At 40.5% G+C, this 24,764-nt stretch overlaps 1 protein-coding gene across 1 annotated transcript; it reads left to right on the top strand.

The window, feature by feature from the left end:
- Positions 1 to 644: 644 nt before the first annotated feature.
- LOC117826982 lies at positions 645 to 24,689 on the top strand. Its single transcript, XM_034703427.1, has 5 exons — positions 645 to 1,101; positions 1,712 to 2,034; positions 20,375 to 20,445; positions 22,491 to 22,704; positions 22,940 to 24,689. Exons 2-5 carry the CDS (start codon positions 1,920 to 1,922, stop codon positions 23,449 to 23,451), a joined length of 912 nt encoding a protein of 303 aa, XP_034559318.1. The 5' UTR covers positions 645 to 1,101; positions 1,712 to 1,919; the 3' UTR covers positions 23,452 to 24,689.
- The last annotated feature ends 75 nt before the right edge of the window (positions 24,690 to 24,764 follow it).

Here is a 24,764-nt window from a genome sequence, read left to right on the forward strand (position 1 = left end):
AAATAGAAAATAGTTCCTCAATTGCAACATGGAGATGCAAAATGATAACAAAGACCTACAAAAGACTACAAGAGACACAAGATGAGAGAGAGAGAGAGAGAGAGAGAGAGAGAGAGAGAGAGAGAGAGACCCCAAAGTGACAGGAATAGGTTACAAATATATTCAGCCTTTTCTTGTCGCTTTGCATCTCGTTGTGTCTCTCAGTCTGGGTGTCTCGGTCCCACACGAGTGGATTGGGGGCATTTTACATGTCTGTGCCCGGGGGCCAATTGTCCCATAATCCGTCCATGTATTTAAGTCAGCCCATACTTCCACTGTCAGTGTGTGCACCTACGAGTGGAATACAGTGAAGCCCTCGACAACTGTGAGTGTGTCAGAGTAAACACTGAAGGACAGATGTGTCACTAGACGGATTCTTCCCCTGGAATACTTCAGAAACGCTCCATGACAGTCCTATGTGACAATCTTTCCCCTCCCTCCCTCTCTCTCTCCCTCCTCTCAGTGCACGAACAAAAAGACATCTGAGCTATGTGGATGGGGAGGAAAAATCACAGCACTTTGTACAGCAGCGCTCCGGTTTCACAGAGTCTCTGACAGGCGGAGCGGCGCGCTGTTTTACGCATAGCCTCCAGTCCTGCGGGGCATTGTAGACATTGTTTAGTAGCTGTGTAGCAGACTCCTGAGAAGACACCGGAGCGGCACAGTCTCTGATAACTGGATACCTGAGTCCAAAGTAAAGGAGTTTTTTGAAAAAAAGAGAGAAGCGCTCGTTGGAGATGCGGGTTGTAGCTGCGTAAAGGCGTGACGCATGGACTTCTTACTTTTACAGCACGAATTTGACGACAGGTCATGGTTCTTCGAGACAGAACTTGACGTTCAAATCCGCTTTGAGACACGTTAAAGAAGAAGACACCCAGGTTTATCTCCGGGTTGGTACCAAATTTGGGGACCGTGCAGTCTCTCCTTGGACGCTGTAATTCTGTACCGACCTTGGCTTCAGCTTCAAGAGGCGCCGAACATGTTGTGAGAAATTTCCTTCGGAGTTATTTACTCATTAACCATAGACGCTGTTTGGAGGCAAGACTGAACAGGTTACTGAAGGTAAGCAGAGGGGGAGTCATGCCTGAAAAACTGGCTTCATTTCATTAAACGCTGATTGGACGTGAGTCAGCAGGGAGACGGCACGAGTAGCAGATAGAGGACAAACATTTTCTACAGTCTCAGTGTTGTGTAGCGGTGTGTCCTTCTGTGTCGTCCGCAGCGTTGCAGTGTTTATGTCACTGCAAACAAACTTGTGTCTAATTAGGGTTTTATATAGGCTCCAGGCTGCATGCGCCACTCGGCTGTAAAGTTTATTTTTCCTGACCTGGATAACTTTCCGTCTGCAGAAATGTCAATTTAACAGCTCATTTGATCTCGTATTATTTCCTAAAATACACAGTCCTTTTAAAACCCAAGTTTAGGGCAGCTTCACTCTCCAATTTTGACATTATTTCTGATTTTTGTAGAAAAATGTCTTAAACAAAATAATGAATGATATATGAATAAATTAGACATGATTCATTTCACTCATGATGCTTAATTTGTTGTGATGAGTGATATAAATCAGAAAAGATCACACCCACTTCACTGAAACATCAAATCTAACTTGTCTAACTGTATTTAAGTAATATGTATTCAACTCTTCATAACCCTCCCTGTTCTTGTCCAGGGTGTTGAGACTCTGCAAGCAGCCGTGGCAGGACACTGGCCAGAGGAGAGAAAAAAAATTGGCCGCGTAAAAAACGAAGAGGAGGAGGAGGAGGTGCCTCTCCGCGCTGAGGCAGAGCCGCTTTAGATGGATTCTTCATGTTTGCTTCAGCCTCAGTGGAGACAGTTTGCTCTGAACACTTACACGCCGTTACAGTGAGCTGTACAACATGTCACATCGCTGCGTATGGATATCTGGAAACATGAGCTGCACCAGGCGGGAAAGAAGTGGCTCACCGGTCCTTTCTGGTGCGCATCTGGAGCAAAATACGCACAGGACAGCTAGTAAGTTTACTCAAAGTTTTCTGTATGGGGTTTGAAGCTGATATCAAAGACTTTTGGAAGAGTATTTGATGTTATTTTTTATGCGTGATGTTGCTGTAGAAGCAAGCCTAGTCTCTTGTCTGTATGTTTGCTGTGACAACACTGAGAAAAGCTGTTTGATGTTTGATGTTTGATTGAGCAGCTCTTTTCTGGTCTCCTCGCACGCACCTGCCAGCTGTTTTATTCTCCTCTGACTGCTGGGGGTCAGTGTGACCTGGATTCAGTTTAAGACTTAATTCAGTGTTTAATTGGGGGTGTTGGTGAAACCCTGTCCTGTAGGGGGTGTTTGTTCTTTGTGATTTTATGAAGTGAAGTTTTCTGATTTATTGTCTGAAGTTTTTACAAGGTGCGAGAAGGTGACTCTGAATGTTGGGAAGATGTAAATCAAAGTGGCAGGAATATTGTGTGTGTGTCTGTGTGTGTGTTCTTATGGATGAGGAGGAAACAGTGGTGGTCAGGAAGTCTTCCAGTGTGACCCTCCCTTGTGGTGGTGGGCTGCAAATCTAAATATCAAAGTGAGGGACACACACACACTGACAGACGCACACAGCTGCATCCATTTCCCTCCTCACCAGCACCTCTGTGGGGGTCAGAGGTAGATGAAGTCTAGTCTGTCTCTGTGTCTCTCTCTCTATCCAACATACTCAGCCCAGTCAGTCTGGGCAGATGACTGTCCACCTGTGAGTCTGGTTCTGCTCGAGGTTTCTGCCTGTCAGAGGACGGTTTTCTTTCACACAGCTGCCATGTGCTTGTGTATTGGTGGATAAATGTTGGGTATCTTCAAAAAGTGTTGCAAAAGTAGGGTCTAGACCTATATGGTGATTATCATGCGGTAACTTTTATTGTGAAAAATGATTGATTATATGCCTAGAGGTAATTTGCTTAAAGTTAAAACCATTATAGTTTGACTTGATTTGTATTTTCAGCAGTTAAGGTTTAAGTCTGCGGTACTTTCCATTCCTGAACAGTGCAATTTGTCAGGATTCGTCGACTGATAGATGTAAAACAAATTACATGATGCGTCACCCTGATGAGTGGATGAACTTTCATACTTGCTCTCTGACTCAGTGGCCCACTGACTCACTCTGTCATGTGCATACAATGACAAAAGCAACCCTCTGAAGTTGAGTCTTTTTTCCCCCCGTCTTTTTTCAAAGCTGCCGTACTTGGTAAATCTGGATTGGATTGACCTGAGACATGTCACACATCCCCAGCAGGCCTCCCCCTCTAAATGCCTGTAAATTGTGTGAAAACATGTCGTGAAACAACCTCGTTTTTCTTTACTCGTGTCGTCTAAAATCGCCAGTTTGTTCTCAGGTTCCAACATGAGAGCATCACGTCTGCTTCAGGCATCTCACACTCGCCCTTCACGCCGCCACAGCTTTCACTTCCTCTGGTCAAGGGTCGTGGGGTCAACGTCCCTGCCGAGGGTCAGGTACAGCGGGCCAGCATGTTCTCTGCAGCAGCAGCCTCCTGATGTGTGGTCTGGTTTGTTTTAACTGGCATGTGGCTTTACAAGAGCTATCGCGCCATTAGTTGGTGTTATGGGTTTAACTCTTTTTTCTTCTCATGCTGTTATTTTGTGGCAAATCTGTGACGGCCAGTATAAACCTATCATCAAAATAGCACATAAGATATCTTTTTTTTTCCATTATTACAACCCGTATCTTTTAAAAAAGTGTATTTATAAAATAATTTAACGACACCAAAGCTATAAAAATGTTCTGCAACGGCTCAAATTACACTTAGTGGTTTAGATGACTTTCTTAAATGTAGTGTGTAGAAATTAAACATTTAGTGGTCAGATTATAGACTTGCCCTCCATATGTCAAGTTTTACCATTCAAAATATCCATCAACAGAAATTATTTTGCGCCTAACAACCACTCCCTTCTTCTTCTTCTTCTTCTTCTTCTTCTTCTTCTTCTTCTTCTTCTTCTTCTTCTTCTTCTTCTTCATCTTTCAACCAGTACATTTTTCAGGGTCAGTCACTAAATACAAAAATGTGAGTTACTTGTATGTCCATCCTGTGCCAGCGAAGAGACATGGCAGTGCAAGATGGCTGCCTCCGTTGACCTGATTTGTCTAATACAATTGACATATTTCTGGTGCTAAATATGTATTATATTTTGATTCAAAATTAGCACGTTTCTTTTTAACAGATTTCCCTTCCAATTTGACTCACCAAATTATTACTTAATTACATATTGCAGTAGCACTAATGCCATTAATCCTGCACTTAACCTTGTAGGCATTTTGTACTTTTCAGTAAATCTGATTTAGTGATGTGTCATTATATCATCATCTTGAAGTTTATCAGTCACAGAATAACTGCATCAGGAAATTAATATAATCATGGGAAGTGTATCAGGTATCGTATGACGAGTTAACCTGTCATTCCCAACCCTGTTGCTCGATGTTGAGTTATAAAAATGGCAAGACTAAGTTTGCTTTAATTCCCAAGCTTATGTTAAGCTAAGATCACAGAAACTTTTCTTATTCATATTCTATGGACTATTAAAAAGAAAAGGGGTTCTGAGAATTTCTATTTTTGCTTGAAGTCCTTGTGAACACCTGACTTTAAACTGTTGTTGAATCTGTTTAAAACTTCATGTTGAGAAACTTAAGTGCAAAAATGAGAAGATATTGATATTATTGTGAATGACAGTTATATTTTTAAATTAGCTTACTGGGACACTTGATACCTGCGCTGTAGTGCTAGCTAGCTAGCATGAGAATAGTTGAAACCTTAGCTTTTTACCTACTGCTTTTCTGAATATTGCTTACAAGCTAAGACCAACTATGTCCTATCACAGGACTTCCACTAGTTCTGTGTCAGGCCTGTGTCCGGCCTGTCTCCTATCCACTGCAGTCCGACGGTGCTCTCTCATCAGTCAACACCCACTGGTTGTGACTGAGGTTTTACCGCTCATTATGACAGTTTGTTGTCGTAGTTAAGTGAAATAAGATCTGGTGAAAACACAGTGTTTAATTCTGAAAATTAACCGGATGTTTTAATTTTGTTTTGGTGCCTCACTTCCTGTCCCGCTCGATTTTCTCTGTTGAGATTTTTGCGTTGTGCTCCAGCATTCAGCAAAAAAAAGAAGTCTTGCGTCTCTGATCCGGAGGGCTCTTGAGTGCCAGATCAGAGACGCCAGTGAGAGTTACCACATTGACTAGAATAGAAACCTATCAACTCCAGTGACGGATCAGAGATGGACCGGATACGAATCCGGTGGAGTTTGGCCGTAGATGTTTCAATTACTAAATCTATCTTTGTCCAGTGTCACCCTTTAACAAAATAAGTTAGCAGGAATAGTGCATGCCAAGTTAGGGTACCATATGTCCCAATTTGACTGGGACATCTGTTCCCGTTCAGGCTCGGTGTCCTGAGTCCCAACAAATATCAATAATAAACTAACACATCCCAGTTTTAATACACCATGCTTGCAACACTGATTTCTCTGTATATTTTACTAATGTCAGTCAAGGCTGTTGCTGTATTAACTGATAGATCAACACACCTAATGCAACGTGAATCAAATTTCAGTACTGAAATGTCTGAACCTGTCAATTAATCTAAGTATGCGGCTGTTGCCAGCCCAGCTTATCATTGGGACAAGACTTGCTGAATAACGTCAGGTAGGCTAGCTGGGATGGCAAAATGGAACTCTTAATTATCCGAAAAGCTACAAGAGAGTTACTGCTTTCTTCGATAGGTACCAGGCAATGATTTACATGCACTGTGAGTGACTATTTCCATTCCCCCCAATGGAAATGCTGTCATATAAAGCCATATTAACACAAAAGGTTTATACAGGCTGGAAGTTAAGGTCCATTGATGAAAAACCCAATTGTACCATGAGCTCATATATGTGTGCAGCACAATGTAAATGTTCCTATTTGGAGGTTTGAAAATATGGCCACCCTGTATTAAGTGTTGGTGAGCTGTTAGCTAAACTTGAAGCTTGAAGTATGTGTTTTATGAGAACACTTAGCAATGTGTTGTGAACAAATTTAATTGCTTCTTAGAGAGCAGCACTGAGTACTTTGTTTATTAAGTTGCCATCTAACTAGGGATGGATTGTTACCAAATTCACTACAACGGTTGACTTCTTTAACTCAACATTTATCATGTCTATATCCCAAGTTGTTGTAACAGCGAGAGCCCTTTTTCTTGTAATATAACTTTTATTTTCATTTTCAAAGGTACTCATTTGAAAGCAATACAGAATGATCAGGCACATTAAAAGCATCAAACCCTGTGACCAGTAAAGTGACCAGTAAGGCTGTGTAAGGTCTTTTCAGGTTGTTGGGAATCTGTCAGTTTCAGATGGATGAGATGCGATGCAGTGAGCCTTGTCTTCAGCTGTGTCTCGGCCTCACTGTGTAACGTTACTCTGGTTGTCCTGTCTCTTCACTAATAAAGAGACTGCAGAGAGAGAGAGATTGATTATGCAACCCTTCAAGTGCCACAGGGCAACTCCAATCTGGAAGTGCTTAGAGTTTGCAAAGAGCCACAGTGATGCCCTCAGGGCAAATTGAAGGAGGCATGATCTGACAAAAAGGAATTTCAATTTGTTAGATGTATTCCTTTAGACAAATGCTTCCCATGCTACTTCTGTTTACTGCGTTTGTAGTGTAGCACAATCTCGTGTAAGCATGCTGGGGGAATAATTTCTGCCTCTGATGTTGAATTGTTTCTCTGTTGTCGAGCACTTTGACTTCTCCAAGTTCAAACAGCTTAAATCATTTAGAACAAAGGCGCAGTTAATACTTTGGAGCCGCTGATGAAACATAAAGCAAACTCCTGTCCTTATCGACAAATCTCCCTCTTTAAAACAACTTTTTCTCAAAATACTGAAGAATGTTAACTAGCCTGGTCCTGCGTTTTTTGATACAATAAGCTGTATTCTTCTGAAATTAGCGGGTCAGATTCATTAATCACAGCGTCTGAGGGGCTGCTTTGAACTATCAGGCCAGGTCATTAAACGCAGTCTGTCTGGGGCACGAGCGAGCGACACGGAAACACTTTGGAGAGTGCTGGTTCACCCACAAGACACACGCATAATGACCAATGTGTGTGTGTGCGTTTGTGTGTGTGAATGTGTGTCACAGATGGCCACTTTTCTGAGTGCTGCTCTCCGGTTCAGTGTGAGCTTAATTTGGAGAAATAACAACATGAGATGGGAGCAGGAAAAGGTCGCGGGGTGGGTGGATAGCAGGCGAGTGTGTGGATTTGAGTGAAAAATGAGGGGTCTTGTGTGTATATATGTATGTGTGTGTGTGTTTAAAGCTTCATCATAGTGGGATTATCACTTTTATAAAGTGTGTTTGACAGAAAATAGGGAGGAACAAAATAAAAAAGGCAGGAACCAAAACTTGTTGAATGTATGGTTTAAATCTCTTTCTTCATCCTTCTGCTTTTTTTTTTATATCTTTCCTCTTCGGCCTTTTAAGTGCCGCCGTCCCCACAAACACCGGAAAGTGAAACCCTACCTTCTGATCATCGCTCCAACGCGGCTAAAATGTGTTCCCATTTAAGGTGAGGCTCACCCAACCGCTCTCTGTGTGGCTTCCTTTTAAAACCAACTTAATCAGGCAGGAATTTGTGTTATTAGGGTCAGGGACACGGGGAAACTGCCTCAGCCAGAGACCGAGTGGAGATCAGTGAGACGGTGAGGACACACAGATGTGTCACATCAGGAAACTGTCTTCCTCTCTGAGCTCATGGGAAAAACACTCCATGCACCGAGGATGATGGTGTCCTGTTTAATTTACCTGATCAGGTCACAAGACATGTATATGTCTGTTGCATTGTGGGTTTCCGCATGGCTAATTGGTGCTAACTGCACATTAGCTAAACTTTCCAGTGACCCTGCACTCTTAATCTTGTAGAGGCTGTTGTACATCACTGAAGGTACAGCTGATGTGGAAAATCTTACAGCAGATTCATTACACTTTCATTTTCTTAACAAGTTCCTAATGTACTTCAAACCTATTTCTCTCCTTGCTCTATAGTTTTGCAAGCAGTCGCATATTTTTGTAGCTCTAGAGGAAGAATGAGAGTAGCTTATTGGAACTTTCATGTCACATATTGAAACTTTGCAATGCTAAAATCTGATATCCTGGTAACTCAGTCATGCCCAAAATGTTGTAAAGTTAGAAACATCTTAGAGCCTTTTTTCACTTTTGTTTTTTAAAGTTGTTTTAATGCCCAAGTAGAAAACGTCAAAAACATTCATTCAAATTCCATATTTGTTTGGATGAAATTAGGTCCCAAAATCCATATTTAAGGGTCTTTTGCTTTTATTGGATAGGACAGCTTGGGAGGGACAGGAAATGTGGGGAGAGAGAGGAGGGTCAATTTACAGCATTGACTGTGAATTGATCTTGCGACCGGTGTGATGAGGACTGTAGCCTCTGGACATGGGGTGCCTGCTCCAACAACTGAACCAAATTAGCCACTATTTCTTCAACCAGTTAAACAATGGTTACGACATCAGCATGTTAAAAAAAATACATTTTGGTTTTATAATTTTGAAAGATTGTTTATTTTAGGTATGGGAGAAGGATGGACATGATTATTGTGACAGCATCTTTCCAAAGAAGTTTTCCAGTAGTAGTTGAGTCAATACAAAGAAACTAAAGTGTTTTAGTCTCCATATTAAAATATTCCTATTATGCATTATGAGCGATTTGAAGTTAACAAGTTCAGTCAGAATCCCTCCCAGCAATTAATTATTTTCATGCAATAAGTTATATTTGGCGGTATGGCTCTGTTCTGGGAGCTACGTGCCTACGTGGAACGCCAAAGTCTGAGGTGGGGAGAGCACACCTCACCTCTTTTTCATGTGCATACATAAAAAGCCAAGGCAGGAGAGCAGCAGCAGCAAAGACCTCAGTTATAGATCAGAGAGGGCATCAGTGACAAACATTTGACACTGATAAAATCAGACACAGCATAAAAGGAGGTTCTGGGGTGAAGGTTGGTTGCAAACATAGGCTGTATAAAATATGGACGTAGTATCCGTGACGTCACCCATCTGTTTCTGAATCGCTGTTTTGAGGCCAATCGGCGGTGGCAGCCATATTGATGCTGTCGAGTCATTGTGATGTACAGTGTTCCTGCCTACCAATCAAGTCAGCTGTGCCTCTCATTGGAAGACTCATAATCTCAATATCTTCGAAATTGCTGCATTAGAAAAAAAATCACCCCCCTACAGTTTGTGACGATCGAGAAATGATCTATCCAGACTACACTCGTCTTTTGTACCAGGCTGTAAATATGTTTATTTCTGCTGTAAAGATCGGCTTTTTTGAATCGGTGTGTATGTGGTTTCCAGTACTTTCGGAGCCAGCCTCAAGCGGATCCTTGATGAACTGCAGTTTTTAACACTCCTGCATTGGACACTTAGTTTAGAACAGAGGTTTCTGCTTGTTTGCAAAGCAATTTGCAGGGGAGGCAACAAAAGTAGGCAAGCTAAAGCAGTTTTTAAAAACGCAGATATTTTGCCATTTTCCAAATGGATGCGTAGGTGTAATCAGTCCTCTGATAGAGGCTGGCTTTAAGAGCAGCTGATGTACTGTGGGCGGAGCTTGATTATGTGGCCTGCCTGAATTAATGCCTTGCTCAATTTTTGACACTGTTGAAGAGCAGTTTTAAACTTTTCCTTTACATTTTTTTCTAACCATTGTTGTTCAATCAATGTCTTCAAATAGTGTGTCATTTTTGGACAATTTTAAACGTCTCTACAGCTCTGGCCACAGTTGCTTTTTTAAGATAATTTCAGCTGAAAAATACGCACTGGTTCACCCATGATGAAACAGCGACTTCATGCTTTATTAGCCTCGCTAGCTAGATTTTAAGTTTGTCCGTCTGTTGTTTTTTGCTACAAAGGCAGTGACGGTTGGGATCAGACCCCTGGTGCAGATGGATACAGTGTCATAAAATCACACAATAATATAAATGATTTCAAGTTACTGCAGTTTAACTTTATGTTTCACTGGAACTGATGCTAGCTTTGTTTTCTGCTTGTAACTGTTGTAAATTAAATGTTATTGACAGATTGATTTAATGTCAATGAATAAAGTGAGACATGAGGTCGTAGCAGGAATCGACTGGGTGCCTACTTATGACAGTAACGGCAATGACATATACATTTGATTTATCAAACAAGTAGTGATTAGTCAGGCATGTGGCAGAGCAGAAATGTGGAAGAGTTTGATTTGCATATCTTAAATCAGCAAGGGAGTGTCCAAGATATGTGAGCAGCAAAATCAACTCACTATTTATTGTTAGAGTCTGCAGTTTTATTGTTGTTGTCACAGGACTCAGTTTGTTTGCTGAATACATGAGACAGATTTGATAACAATAACACTTTGTAGTGGGCATGTGTTTCCTTTAGTAGAGCCAGGTGTCTTTGAAAGCTGAGATAATAACTGCAACTTCTCCCTTCCTTTCTGTCTGTTGTAATAATGCCATCAGAGTTGCAGCTGGAGGTTAAAATGCTGGTCACACATGACACTTTTACACCCCATGCAAACGTGCACTTTATAGAGCTTGTTGTGACCTGCTGATCCCGGTGTTTTAATGAGCTGCTGTAACTCTCTGCAGCAACTTTGGCAACTTGAACCTGCATGTGTGCGGGTGTTAATCCAGAACTGATACACTTCAAACACATTGTTCTCCACCACAAGTGCTCCATTTATCCCACCGAGGAACCATTAGACACGTACCTCTGCAGCTTCTCTCTCTTTGGTGTGTAAAGAGGGCTTCAGGGTCAGTGAAGTAAATCACTAATCATGCAGGTTCATCATGAGGCAATCGATAAGTTCTCCTCTAATAGGTTCTTCTAATGAAGTCCAGGCTGTGCTGCGTAACCCTACAGGCAAAGCTTGAAATAGGTACTGATCTCCTTGATGTCTGTTAACCCTAAACAAGCTGAGAAGCACCAGAAAATTAAAGATGTATGAGTTGTCAGTATACAGTAGCCAAGAGATACATGGAAACATCAGTCCTTCATCTGAATGCCTATTTTTGATACAGCTAATTCAAATGTTCACTTCACCTTAGTGCTGTTTCCTTCCAACCATTTGGACCTTCCGCTGTTAAGTTGCTTGCTATGTTGCCAGTTACAGGTCTAATATTAGTGGTAAAAATTTACTTTTACAGGAAGGTTGAAGCTGAGGAATCATGCAGGATCAGATAAGCATCTCCTGTGGTTTTGTCATTAGAATCAACTTCATTCATATACCTGCAGTTGAGTGGCTTAGTGTAAAATGTACGAGGTAGAGCCATAGAGCCAATAAAATAATGGACAGAACAGCGGCTATCCTGAGTTTACATCATGACTTTTGAACATCCGACAGCCAACCAATAGCATATTCCTGTCTCATCTCGTTAACGAAATCAAAGCAGAAGTGTAGTCTGAGTTTTTATTATTATATATATTTTTTAGCTCATCATCCTCTCATCTTCATCATGAAAACAAAGTAATTTACAGACATTCTTCGACATTATTTTCATTAACAAAATGAACACTGCCTGAATGAAGCTAGCACTTTTAAAGGTTCCTCTAGTGACTGGCTGTAGTATAAGTCTTAAGCCCCGCCTCCTCCATTAAAACAGATGGAACATGAGTCAAACTAGAAAATCAAAAAACACAACAATGCATTTTTCCTCAAACAAGCTTTCGGTCATACAATTAGCTCTTATAATTCTGATTTATGTCCAAGTGTTAAATTTGGTTTAAATAAGCTGTTGATTTAAAAAAAAGGTGATTTATTGACCGTTCTGCAGACTTTAATGACTCCTGTAGCATTCTTTAACAGATTAACAAAGTTGAGGAGAAACAGAGTGAGGAAACATAACAAATACGAACACAAGAGTCATTGAACGTTTCATAGCCTTGAGTGTCAAATCAACACAAGAATCTGTTCTGCTGTGGCCTGCACTGACCTGAGGGATGCTTGCTGTTTAATCAGCAAGTTGTACTATTGAGTTTTTGGCTTAGTCAGCAGAAAAGGTTTGACATCAATCCTGCAGCTCCACCAGACAGATAGCTTTTACCCATGCCTTGGCTCTACCAGCATCATGGAGGCGGTATTTTAGATTCAGGAGATGGAGGCATGTTGTCCATACCATATATAGTCCAGGATAGGGTTGCAAAATTCAGGGAATTTTCAAAGTTGGAAACTTTCCGTGGGAATTAACGGGAATTTATGTGAATTTATGTGAATAAACAACCAGATTTCATGTAAGGACAGTTGAATATCTATGCTATTCCTCAATTACACGCACATAGCACACTGCTTACTGCAGGACTATTGAGACCACGCCCCCTACATGCACTGTGCATTCCTCCATCACATGCACAGATGATTCCTAGAATCCTAGGAAGGCTAGGATTGAGAAGCTTAATGGAAGATTCTTTTTATTTGCATGTTGAATGGTACTTTGTTGGGATTGCATTTTTGTTCATTTTTGAATGGGTTGGGTCGAGGGGATGAGTAATATTTAACTCAACATTCATGTTTTTGTTCTTCAATGAAAGAAAATATTTCAATAAAATATTTAAAACTTGATAAAGCTCTACATACAAATAAATCTGTTTTAATTTGATTATTTTGGATGGATGTCTGCTTATAACAAAACAAATATTTAATGCTTTGATATGATACCTTTCCATTAAATTCCCATAATTCCCATGAAAAGTTTCCAATTTGGAATATTTCCAAAATTCCCCAGCTTAACTTCCCAGGGAATTTTATCGGAATTTTCCACCCCTTTGCAACCCTAGTCCAGGAGTTTACCATTTTATCATTTGATTAACCATTTGGTACATTAAATGTCAGAAAGAGTGTGCTGCATGCTAGCTTGGAAAACATTGACATAGTTACCTCAACTTGTGCGTTGCAATTATCTTTTGTATGTATCGCTCATGCCCCAAGTTGGTGGGCTATGCATTTGTTTACGTCCGCTTTGTACTAATTGCGTATTTAGAGGGAAACCTAGCTTTACTTCACCATTTCACCGCAGCGTAGGGTTGACTGAACGTATCACACTCAGGAGTTTATAATGCACCGCTCCGAACACACTTTAGGGAACAACTGTTTACATTTGCCATTAAGAGATGTCCCATTAAGAAGACCCTCAACACGCATGCACAGAATGTTCTTCAGTGATGTTGGACATGCAGACTGATTAGACATTATCGCCACCTTCTGGTCTAAACACTTATGAGTGTTTAAAGCTTTTCTGAGCAGTCTTGTGGACTGAGAAATATTCCAAAACACCTCTGGTGTGGACATTTTATTTAAATGGCGAGAGAAACATCTGATTTAAGAAATATCTATATACGTGTGGATATAGCCGAATATTGCGTTCTCTGATGTGGAACGTCTATCCTCAAACTCTCATGCTGTGTTGCTTTGACTGTTGTAGCATTCACAGGTAGCTTTTATCCGTGCCTGATTTTAACTCAATGAGATAAAACTCTTTTGAACTTGAATATGAACTGAAGTTTTCTGATTTAATGGAGTTTTTGAAAAGGTCTCCTAATGCCCAACTGGTGGCTGGTGAGAGTGTCTTTAGTTTTGCTGTGTTGTAAATATGTTAAACTGGACAAATTGAATCTATTAACCTGATGGGGCTGAGTGAGAAAAAATTAAGATCACCAAGGTCAATAAGATTCATGAAACTCAGATCCTCTCTCCACCATCCTCCTCCAGGCTGTGCAGCGTGTCCACACCTCTGATTACACTGGCCCCCTGTGAGTGTGTGCTCAAGTGTGTGCGTGTGTGTGTGTGTGTGTCTTGACAGTGTGTGGGAAATGAACAGACAATGGTTTTATCCTGGGTTTTTGTGGCAGTGAAAGGATTATAAGAAGAAGTAGCGACAGACAGAAAAGCATGTGTCAGTGTGTGTGCACATGTGTGTGTTTTGGGGCTGTTCAGGTGGGGGGGCCTCTCTCTACCTATCTGAACTGAGGCATGGGACCTGCTATCTGTTTCTCATTTCGCCGGCGCTCTGTGGTTTTCCAGCAGTGACAGGCCTCAGAGTGGAAACTGGCACTAACGAGCAATTACATCCTGCCTGCCTGCCAGGGATTATGGGATTACCGAGTGATCGGGCTTCAGTCTGCGCTCTCTTTCTTCACTTTTTTTCTCTGTCATTCCCTCGCTTCCCTGAGTTCACCTTATCTTTCTTTTAGACTTGTCCCATTCAGAAGTTCAATTAGTTTTTCCACATTTTCTTTCACCTGGACCATAACGTATTCTCTCTTTAAATCACCTTTCTTTTATCACATGAATTTCTTTTGCTCCTCCGCTGGCTTTTTTCTCCTTTGACAGAGCAGCTGGCATACAGTTAAGACAGCTGCTGAAGAGTGGAATTGTTTCAGATGGTGAGGGGAAGAGAAAAACACATTTAATGTGTCTGAAGCTGTAAATAAAGCCTAATGACATAGAAGGAAGGTGTAAAAGCATGACTCTTGGATATCATGTTAATGTATGAAAACGTGACATTACGTGTCTTCGTTCAGCCAAAAACCCTATAATGTCCAATAAGACTTTTATGACTCTGTGTCCAGCAAAAAGAATAAAAAGGCAACAAGCCAGAGTTTAAGAACCATACATCACAACTTAAAGCCATTTTGTGTAACATGTTTCTGAAAAGATGTCTAACTCTATAGTCAGACCAACAAACGCAGGATTAAAGAAGGTTAAAAAACAATGTTTCACACTGTAGCAGAGCTTTAGGCCACATGTAGGCACAGCGCATATCATCATGCTCCGTTTTTTGGGACCTCCGCAGATTCCTCAGTGTCTGGTAGTGATCAGACGGCTCTCCTGGTGTTCTACCTTTCCCTCCTGCATCTCCTCTTACACTGCAGGTGTCTTTTATTGAGCAAGCAGTGATTTACTGTACTCTTGTTTTTCTCCCCGCTCCGGCAATCAGGCACCATAGTAGTGACAGGTTAAAGCTGGAGGTCAGAATATTTCTCGTGTGTGCGCGCACGGCAGAGAACAGAGTGCGTCTCTAATAGGAGGTCATTATCAGAGAGGGTTGGCTCTTAAGGGGAGGAAAAACGCAGGAGTGCTTTGAGATTTCTTTTTTTTACAGGGTGAGAGGTTTATGGAGGCTCTGTGGGCAAAGCTCAGGTTTGAGGGTGAAACAGTATACAGTAGGCACCAAGACCGCTAATCAGAAACACATTTATACTGCTTCACATCTAAATAAGGATGTGGAAATATGTCTAATAATACTTTTCATATACCTAAGCTTATGTGTAAGTTGAATACAGAAATCTTGAATAAATAAATAAAAATGTGATCTCACCACATCCTGAGAATTTCCCAGAAGATTGGAGACGGCAGTTACTGATACTCTGCTACGCCATATGCTAGCTAGCTTAAAGCAGGAAACCAAATTGTGTATCTAGATTTATTATTTGTTCTAAATTGTACATTTATTTTAATATGTGGTTAAAAAGCACATTTTGAGAGCAGCAAAAGTTTTGTTTGAAAAATAGGAGACAGGGCAATGTTTGTAAATTAGCTCCAGCTCAAGCTATCTAGCGGTCACTGCAATTATATTTAAACCTTATTATTTCCTGTTTTGCTATAATGGTATGCTGTTTTCTAAGCATTTGAAGGGCACACCAAAACCATGCTTTCATTTTCTTTTGACATTGTTTTAGCCTACAGTTAAACTTGAAATAACAAACTAGCTAGCTTTAAAGAGCAATCTAAAGAGAATAAGCCTCACTACATTATTGACCCGTTTGGTCAACGCCATCATAAATATTTGCAAGTATTTTGGCAACAAAAGCGTTTTGCTCTATTCATCAAGATGGTTAGCAAGCTCTGTAAGAAGCATCACAAGTCTGGTTGTTGAATGGTTGCTTGTCAGAGTCGATATTCCTTCCATGAATTCAAGCTCTTTGGAATTCTGTCACGATCATGACTGTTTTAGAGTAACCAGGCCCTGGCAACTGGTGAAATTTAAGCAGATTTTTTTGTCTGGTCATGGTTACAACAGCTTTTTAAAGCTGACTGAAAGAATCCATGAGATTAGAGTTTAGTAGCTTGAAAACTGTTTACTTCCATTTCCAACTGCATGAGCCGCACACTTACTACATCAACAATGTTTACAAACTGTGAATGGGTAAGTATTTTGATGGAAAGTAGAGAGAACTATAACTTCTACTAGACTAAATAAACTTATATAACATAAAACGTAAGTGACTGGCTTTACTACTGTTGATTTTTAATCACTGCAGTTTTTTTTTTTTCATTTTACAGAAATAAAATTCTGTTCTCAATCTTCAACAATTAATTCACAGGATACTGGCTTGATTTACAAGGTTGAAATAAAGATGGTGTTTGTGAGATGAAGGTTCAAATGATGGTAAAGATGAAAAGAAAGACCTTCTAATATTGCTGTTTTGGGGATAGTGCTACTCACTGCGTCATTTAGGGCCTACTTAGTGAGCTGATGGTTCTTGTGGCCTGGTCGCTATCTAAAGCTGATTCTCCTTTCCTCCACTTCCAGTAAAAATCCACAAAACTAAAATCCTTTCAAAGCACGTAACCAGTATTTGTACTGGTAGATTCTGTTGGGCTCTATGGGCTGTACTTGCTTTAAGCGGGCTTCCCCCCTTAACTAACTGTGAACAACAACATGCATGCAGAGGAACAACAATGCAAATGGAAGGTGACAAGAAGTCTGCTCTCCTTGCTGCTGACATGAGGCCTGATGGACAAACCAAAGGCTTTAATCAGCCAAACAAGGAAGAAACACATGCCCTGTTTTCTAAACACACACATAGATCAGGGCCCTGAAAACGAACACACACACACAAATGCAACATCAGTGGGCTTGTGTCAGTCTGGAGCTCCTCATGGACCGCTGTCCTGCTCCTTCTCTTCCTCTTCCCCCACCCACCTCAGCCCCGAAAAAGGCTGCAGGCGTCAGGCTGTAAACAGCTTCGCTGTGCTGGGGTGAAATGAACCAGCAGACAGGCCCGTGTAGACTCCCTACTCACTGATCTGAAGGGGGTTAAACGCTGCCAGCTGTGGCATTAAGGACTCAGAGTGGCACCTTTCCTGAGGAGCTGTGGTCCTCTGTCCCACCTCGACTTGCTGATAGGTTTTAAATCAACGCAGAGACGGAGAGCTGAGGAGTCTGCACAGTTTGGTTTTAAGTTGCAGCGTCTGCGTGTTCTCTGTCTTTGCTTTCCCGCGACTGAACCGCTGCAGCTGTAACATACAGGATTACATAAAAGCATCAACAGTTATCGTGAACTATGATCTGTAACCTTTTGTCAGTCTTCCATCTCATTGCACAGACAGAACTGCTGGAATTGTATTTGACTGTTAAATAAACATTGTGCTGTATAATCAGTAAGATCTACAAATACACCAACAGTGTACGCCTGAATACGTTACTCTCAGCGCACAGTGTTTCTTTAGTTCAGAGCCAAGATTAAACAAAGCATCCTAGAGATGACAGATGCGGTTATAAAGAAGTATGAGGGCAGGAGGCTGTCACAAAACTGATGTCAGAGATCAGTGCTGAATCGTGGAGCTGATAAGAACACAAAGACAGGTTTATTTTAAAATATGTTTCAATGTCATAGATAACAAAGTATGACATTAAGTATTTTTGAAAGACATCAGAGAAAAGTTGAATTTACTTTCTCTTCTTGAAGCCAGTTTCGTTCAACTCTACAACTTTTAGGCGAGCTGCTCCAAAGCAAACACAAAGCATGAATGATGAGGATTACTTACCTACAACTTGAATCTGACCCTGGAGAAATTCCTATCTGGAAAGTCAAAGTTTCCTTCCAAGTGATAATGTTCTTCCATAGCCTCTATAAATAACAAATTACAAATTAAGTTCTGTAAGCAAAGCATACAGAACTTTGGCTGGTTGGTGCATGACTTTTAGCAATAACTAGCTCTTGATGGGCTATCCCGATAAGATAACCAATATTCTTTTTTTTTCACATTTTGTATTTTAACTAAGATTTAACAAGGAATGTTGTAGATATCTTAATAGTGTATACTTAACAATCCTGTTAATGCCGTAAAAACAAAGAGCAATTCTGACTCTTTCATTGTCATTTAGTGTATTTTATCGTGAACTCTCCTGTGCATGCAAACTTATGTCACTGATATTGTTGTCAAACAGACTGTGGATGTGTGTAGAGCTCGCATAATAAGTAGGTAGGCAGGGAGACATCTGCAAAGTAGCGATGACTCACAATACCATTAGCTGGTGAAATCCTTGGTCTTGGAAAAAGGTGGGGCATCAAGTGCTGTAAATTCACTGATTTTGTTGCTCATTTCTTTAACTTTGGTAAACTTTCTGCAGAACTCAAATTACTGTTGAATCAGCACCACAGCACTCCAATTATTGGTGCTAATGCTAGCTGCAGCTACTGCAGCACCATCATTCCTCATTACATATTCCGTGCGATGACGAGTTAAAACTTAAGGCTTTTTCCTAATCCCAGAATAAAAGCGGCACATGTCTTGTAAATTGCTACCATGTTATTCCTCTAAAGCAGGTAAAAACATCCAAACCGATCACGCCTGTTGAGACTTGTTTTTTTCATGTCATGGCGGATTGCATACCGCCACTTACTGTGTTGACATGTGAAAGATTGGTAATAAGTAAATTAAAACAACACTTATCAGTCATTTTTGTAGGGTAAATTGTATTGTAATAATAATAACAAATAAGAAAATATTTCCTTAAGTGGGCTGAAAGGAACTCCTTTAAAGGAGCAGTTTACAAAAATTCTAATTATTTTTCAATTTAATTTAATTTAGTTTTCATTTTTTATCTAATGTTAACAAACTGAGTTTTAATGAAATATTTCAATGAAATCTGCTTTCTTTCTTCTTGATCTTGTATTTTAGAATATTTTATGTTTTAATGCTTATGTTTGCTTAAAGTCATATTTCTTTTAATATTGTTAATGTAACCGTTTTGTTTTTAACTCTGGAAATCACTTTGGATTGCTCTTTGTATGAATGGTGCTTTATAAATAAACGTACAATGCCTTGCCTTATTAGATCCCTTCACAGTTCTTAAGAGGTGCGGGACAAAATCCAGTCAAAAAGTTATTCAAAAATATCTTACCTGTATTTAACAATATGACATGGATATTTCTTAATATTAAAATTTTTATGTCAGTTTGTTGATTCCTGGATTGACAAGCAAGAGATAATGTATAGTGAACAGGTGGTTATGCAAATTAGAATTCTGACATGGTGAGACAAGACTCTGACCCAATGCATGGTCTTGACATGAATACATGAATCAAAGAAAGAAACATTGATTCATATCATCATCTCATAACTGCTCTTTCAGCTGGCTTTCATATTCATACTACAGGATCCTCACACACCGGTCATTAGATTGAATCAAATCAGTAAAAAACTGTCTCTGGCAGACTTTGTGATATCAATAATGGTATTATTTTTCCATGCATTTATGAAACATGTTGAAAACTGAGGTTCCTTGGGTGCCATTTACTCCACTGATATTTCCAACACATGTTCATGGTGCTAAGAGGATGAACCCTTTTTGACCTCAATGACCCTGACTTTTCATGTAACAACGAATAGATGCTGCTTCTTCTGTTGTTGAAGTACGTGATGCTCTGACCTCCTCTCAGATTCACATTCTGGGGCACCACAAAAGAACCTGATGACCTAATGTTTCGGGCCGTGTGGCACTCCACGTCCCAGCCAGCAGTATCCGCCACCCTGCACGTACTATATATAAACATCTGCATCCCTAACACCTCTTATCACCTGTCCTGCATCTCTGTGGTTTTTGTCTGAGACCTCCGCGAAGTGCTCTCGCCATGCCTGGTTCCCCCTGCTCGTACATCTGCCACAGGAATAACCCTGAAGAATGCCTTTGACAAGTGTATCACAGATGCTGCCTTTTGTTGCCGTACTGGAGCTGTTTGCATGGATGTATGAACCGACAAGCCAACACTGGCCACACAAGCTGGCAGCAAACACTGAAGCAACAACAAACACGTCGTGCTGGAGCATTGAGGACGTGATTTATGTGACATGTCGGCTTGCTCAGGGGCCCAAGGAGCTTTTGGTTTTTTACATTATCTGGACAATTGTGAATGTATAGACATCATATTGCCCGCATGTTGTGCCGTTAGTTTATGTTACCCTTTCAAAGGGAGTTCTGTGAGGAGGAAAGTTGACAGAGTGAAGCCTTGTTCTTGTTCTTACATTCCTCTCTTTCTCTTTCTTTCCAGGTGGGACCAGATGGAGAGTTCGGAGGAAGGACAGACATGAGATTGCTTCTGTAATGTCAGCAAAGGCCAAGGTTTGTCAGAAAGAGACTTTGTTGCCAAAAGAGAACCCTGAAAAATTCCCTCCTGTCTTCTTCTTTTTCCTTCAACACTTTATCTCCTACCTCTTCCTCGTTTTTCCTATTCTAACCTGCAAGAAATTACCATCACTGCAAATAACCCAGCCATATAATAATTCATTTCCACTCCACAGACTGCTATAAACCAGAGGATGAGTTATGTGTGGGTTAAATTGTTAATGTAATCCTTCCCTTAAAGACTTAGGAATGAGATTCCCATAAAACCATGTCAGCACTGAGACTTCATTTTCTAAATCATAAGCGAGTAGAGGAAGTTAGATCAGTAGCAGAGAGGACTCAGCGTTATTTGATTTAAGTATTACAGAAGAGACAGTGGGATCACTTGAAAAATGCTTAAAACAAATTACTGCTTTAGCTCCTTTGAAGATCTCTTCAAGAGCTGAGTGTTTTATTTGCTCTCATAAATATAATCGTATTTTCTTAATCTGTTTTTATTTCTGAAGCACTTTCTGAAATTCGTTTTGTTATGAAGTATAAAGGTCACAGTGAGAGCAAAATAATGAACATATCTCCTGTTTGTATGCTCAGAAGCTAGCAGTAGAAGTTGGCTAGCTACAAAAGACTGAAAACAGGGAGAATAGTTAGCATAGCTTTGTCCCAAGGTGGTACACATAACTGCCCACACCACACGCATTACCTAAAACTGTGCATCTTGTTTTCATAATGCTAAACTTCAAGGGTTTTGGTTACTCTACCGCAAAGCAACAAACACCTGATGGTGAAAGTTAGTGGCTAGCTAGTGAGAATGAAAGCATTTAGCTGCTAAACAGCCACATATTTCCTCATGAACTGTTAGGTGCATTTCGGGATCTTTTAGCCCCCAGAACTACTTTCCCCTGAAATAAAAGGTTCCTGTGCCCCCATTGTTGTCTACGTTTCGACCGTGGGCTGAAGTCCCAGGTAGATTGTGCAAATCAGGCCAGTGATGTATGGAGAAAAAAAATTATATTAAATAATATTTTGAAATCTTAATAAAAAACTAGACTGGTATGCATTCCCAGGAACTCCCTCTGTGTTTCAACAACTGTGTAAACTCCACAAACATCGTAACGGTTAACCGAAAGTCCCAGGACCTTTGAAAAGTACTATCCCCCAAGCAGGGGCTTTTCAGGGGGAGATTATCTAACCCTGAACTAAATTTAGACCCTGGTTCCTCCGGTCGAAATGCACGTAGTTCAGGGGTAAAGTCCCTAGATCCTGGGTAAAGTTCCTGCGGTCGAAAAACGCCTTTAGAGATCAAAATCAGGCTAAAGGAGGAGTGAATCCTCACATTTTGAAGAAGAGAAAGGAGAATCTAATAAATGCCAATGTATAGAGTCTTCGGTAGACAGCTGCTTTCTCACAATTTAAACAGTTTGTGTGGTGATACCATTTCTGTGTCATTTTTCACAGCCTTTTTCCATTCACCAGGTAGCCAATACAATCCCTTTTTAAAGGTGAAAGAAGTATACACAGATTACACTATAACAACTCAAAACTTAGCAAGGGTGATGGGCTTATTGTAAGTAAAAAGATATCTTATTAGACTGAAGCCACATTCACGTGCCAAGTCCAGATAAATGTCTTATATCTAGAAATCATGAGCAGAAATACGTTTTTTTTATTATTTAATAATTTTTTTTTGGCGGGGGGGGGGGGGGGGTTGCCAGACAGTTAAGCACATTTTTTTCTTCAACCAAGATATTCCTCTTCTTTTTTTTTTTTAAAGGAAATTTTTCTTTTACTTTTGTCAGATTTATTATTATTCATTACAAGCAATTCTGGTATTACTTTTTGCTTCTATTGTATAAATGAAGTTTTTCTACACTTTTCATGTGAATGTGGCTTATATTGAATATTATTCATTTTTGTTTTTTCTTACAAGAAAGAAAGTAGTAAATTTGTTTTTGTACAGCAATAATAGACTCCTTAAACATTTATCATACTAGGCAGTCTCAGATTTTCTTTCTCCATTAAAATCATTTGTCTGTCTCCTGTAGGTGCTGTTGTGGGTGCTCGTCTCTCTGCTGCCCCTAGTGGAGGGAGTTCATATGAAAGCTGGTGCTGCTGCTGTAGGACCAGACTCAGGCCGCTCTGTGGGCCTGTTGGGAAGCCAGGAGGAGCCTGAGCTTCCTGTAACACTGCCAGAGGTGAAGGAGGATGAGGAGCAGGAAGACGACAGTGACCCTTACTCCACTTGGCATGCTCTCTACGGTACTGAAGCTCTTATAAAAGTGTTATTTACAGCACATCTGCTTCAGCAGACAATGTTACAGTTAGGGCGTGAGACTGGTGATCTGCTGTGAGTCTCGACACATTACACATTTACCTGTGATTTGAATGACAATAAGTCAATTTAGTACAAAGTAAGAGGAGAAGTTTTTTCAGGTATTTTGCTGCTAATATTCTGAGTTTGTAACTCTGTCTGCCTCTTTCCTCTCCTTCTTAGATCCCTTTGTGATAGATGAGGTGGATGACCATCCCAGTAATCGCTGGGCGGGGCGCTCTCCCCGCTCCTCTGACCCCTCAGAACCTCAACCCAAGGGATCACCAAAGAAAAAGAAGAAGAGGAAGAGGAAAGAAAAGGAGGAAGAGGAAGAGACAGGAAGAGGAGACAGAAAGGGCAAAGGTAAAAACAGGCAGCTGAAGCAGAGCAGCAGGGACTGCCGTGTGGAGAAAAGAGAGATCAGGGTTCGGGATCTTGGTCTGGGGTTTGACTCGGATGAGATTGTCCTCTTCAAGTTTTGTGTTGGCTCCTGCCAGTCCTCAAGGACAAACTATGACCTAGCTCTCAAGGCGCTGCTAGAAAATGGATCTCTACCCAGACGCACGGCTCGAAAGGTCAGCAACCACCCCTGCTGCCGCCCCAACCGGTACGAGCCAGTTTCCTTCATGGACGCTCAGACCACATGGAGGACCATCCAGTCGTTATCAGCCGCTAGCTGCATGTGCATGGGCTGAAGGAGTGAACATAGGGGGGTTGATAAAAGTGACGAGGAGGAGAGGCGTGACCTGTCCTGAGCAGAGATGAGGCTTGTGAGGACGGCCAGAAGGGGCGCTGTTACATACAAACACAGAACAGAGGAAGTGATGGACCTCGCTGTGGTGTATTATCTATTGGTGAGGAAGAGGTGTGGGGCAGCTGAACGATGGAGGTCAGAGGTCAAAATCCGAGCCTGAGGGGGAACTCATCAGGGAACCACAGTCTGGATTTACTTTAAACTGAATACCTGGTAAATAATGCAAGAACCTCCACACCAGTTGAAACAAATATTAGAGACTGCAAATATGGACGTGTTTTGAGTTTTCACAGGCAAGTCCTGAAGGCTCAAGCTCAAAGATAGAAAGAAAGACACAACTAAAGGACCGACACTGTGTTTATATCAGAATAGGACTGAAAAAGGACCAATGAGACAATCAATTTTACTCACAGTGAAGCCAAAACCTCCTGAAGCAATATGATATTTTCACATAAAAACAGGCATTACATTGTTTCTATGTTCAGGTGAACTCAGCCAAATGGATGCCATGCATCTTCATGTATTACTGTGTCAAAGTAAAATATATTTATTTCTGATAAATTATTTATTTATTATAGCTTGATCTGAGAGCTGTTTTATTAACTCTATATTGTAGATAAATATCTATTTATTTCCAGGACTCAGCCTTCACGTTGACAGTTACTCCTGCTAACATGCAGTTTGTACTTTTCTTTTAAAGATGCTGATTTTTTTTTTCTTATCCATTGCATTAAACAACCGGACAGTGAATTCTGCTCAAAATAAAATTTGATGCAATAACGTTTTTGAAATGATCAAAGTGAATTTATGAGACAAGATTGCTTTTGAAGAGTTTAGAATCTTTCCAAGATTTCACTGAAGAAACTTTTGTTTAGTAATTTCTTGTGTCTCAAGACAACGACACGTATTGACAGCGTGACAGCTGATCTCGTTTTATGGTGAATTCTGGGTAGATAGTCAGCATTACCAGAGCATTAATCATATGTCTCAATGTCTAGAATGTTTAACAAAGTGACACTTTTATACAACAAGACCTCAACAACTTTCATCTTCATGTGGTTGAGAACTCCACTCAGTTACACACCCCCAGTATGTCACATTAATGTTATTATTATTTTATAAAGTTTGTTTTATTTTTGTATGGCATTATCCTCTAAGGGAATAAAGTTTTTTAATATATCTCTTGTTTTGTTGGTTTATTTGTCACACCAAAGTTTCATAAATGGATTAACTTCTATAGCAGGGGTTCCCAAA

This window comes from Notolabrus celidotus, chromosome 15, assembly GCF_009762535.1.
Source record: "Notolabrus celidotus isolate fNotCel1 chromosome 15, fNotCel1.pri, whole genome shotgun sequence".
NCBI classification, from domain to species: domain Eukaryota; kingdom Metazoa; phylum Chordata; class Actinopteri; order Labriformes; family Labridae; genus Notolabrus; species Notolabrus celidotus.

Excerpts from the sequence above, each read along its gene's own strand:
- LOC117826982 (XM_034703427.1), top strand. The coding sequence starts at position 1,920 with ATGTCACATCGCTGCGTATGGATATCTGGAAACATGAGCTGCACCAGG. Across the intron at positions 20,446-22,490 it reads TAATGTCAGCAAAGGCCAAG|GTGCTGTTGTGGGTGCTCGT; the intron begins GTTTGTCAGAAA and ends TGTCTCCTGTAG. Across the intron at positions 22,705-22,939 it reads CACTTGGCATGCTCTCTACG|ATCCCTTTGTGATAGATGAG; the intron begins GTACTGAAGCTC and ends TCTCCTTCTTAG.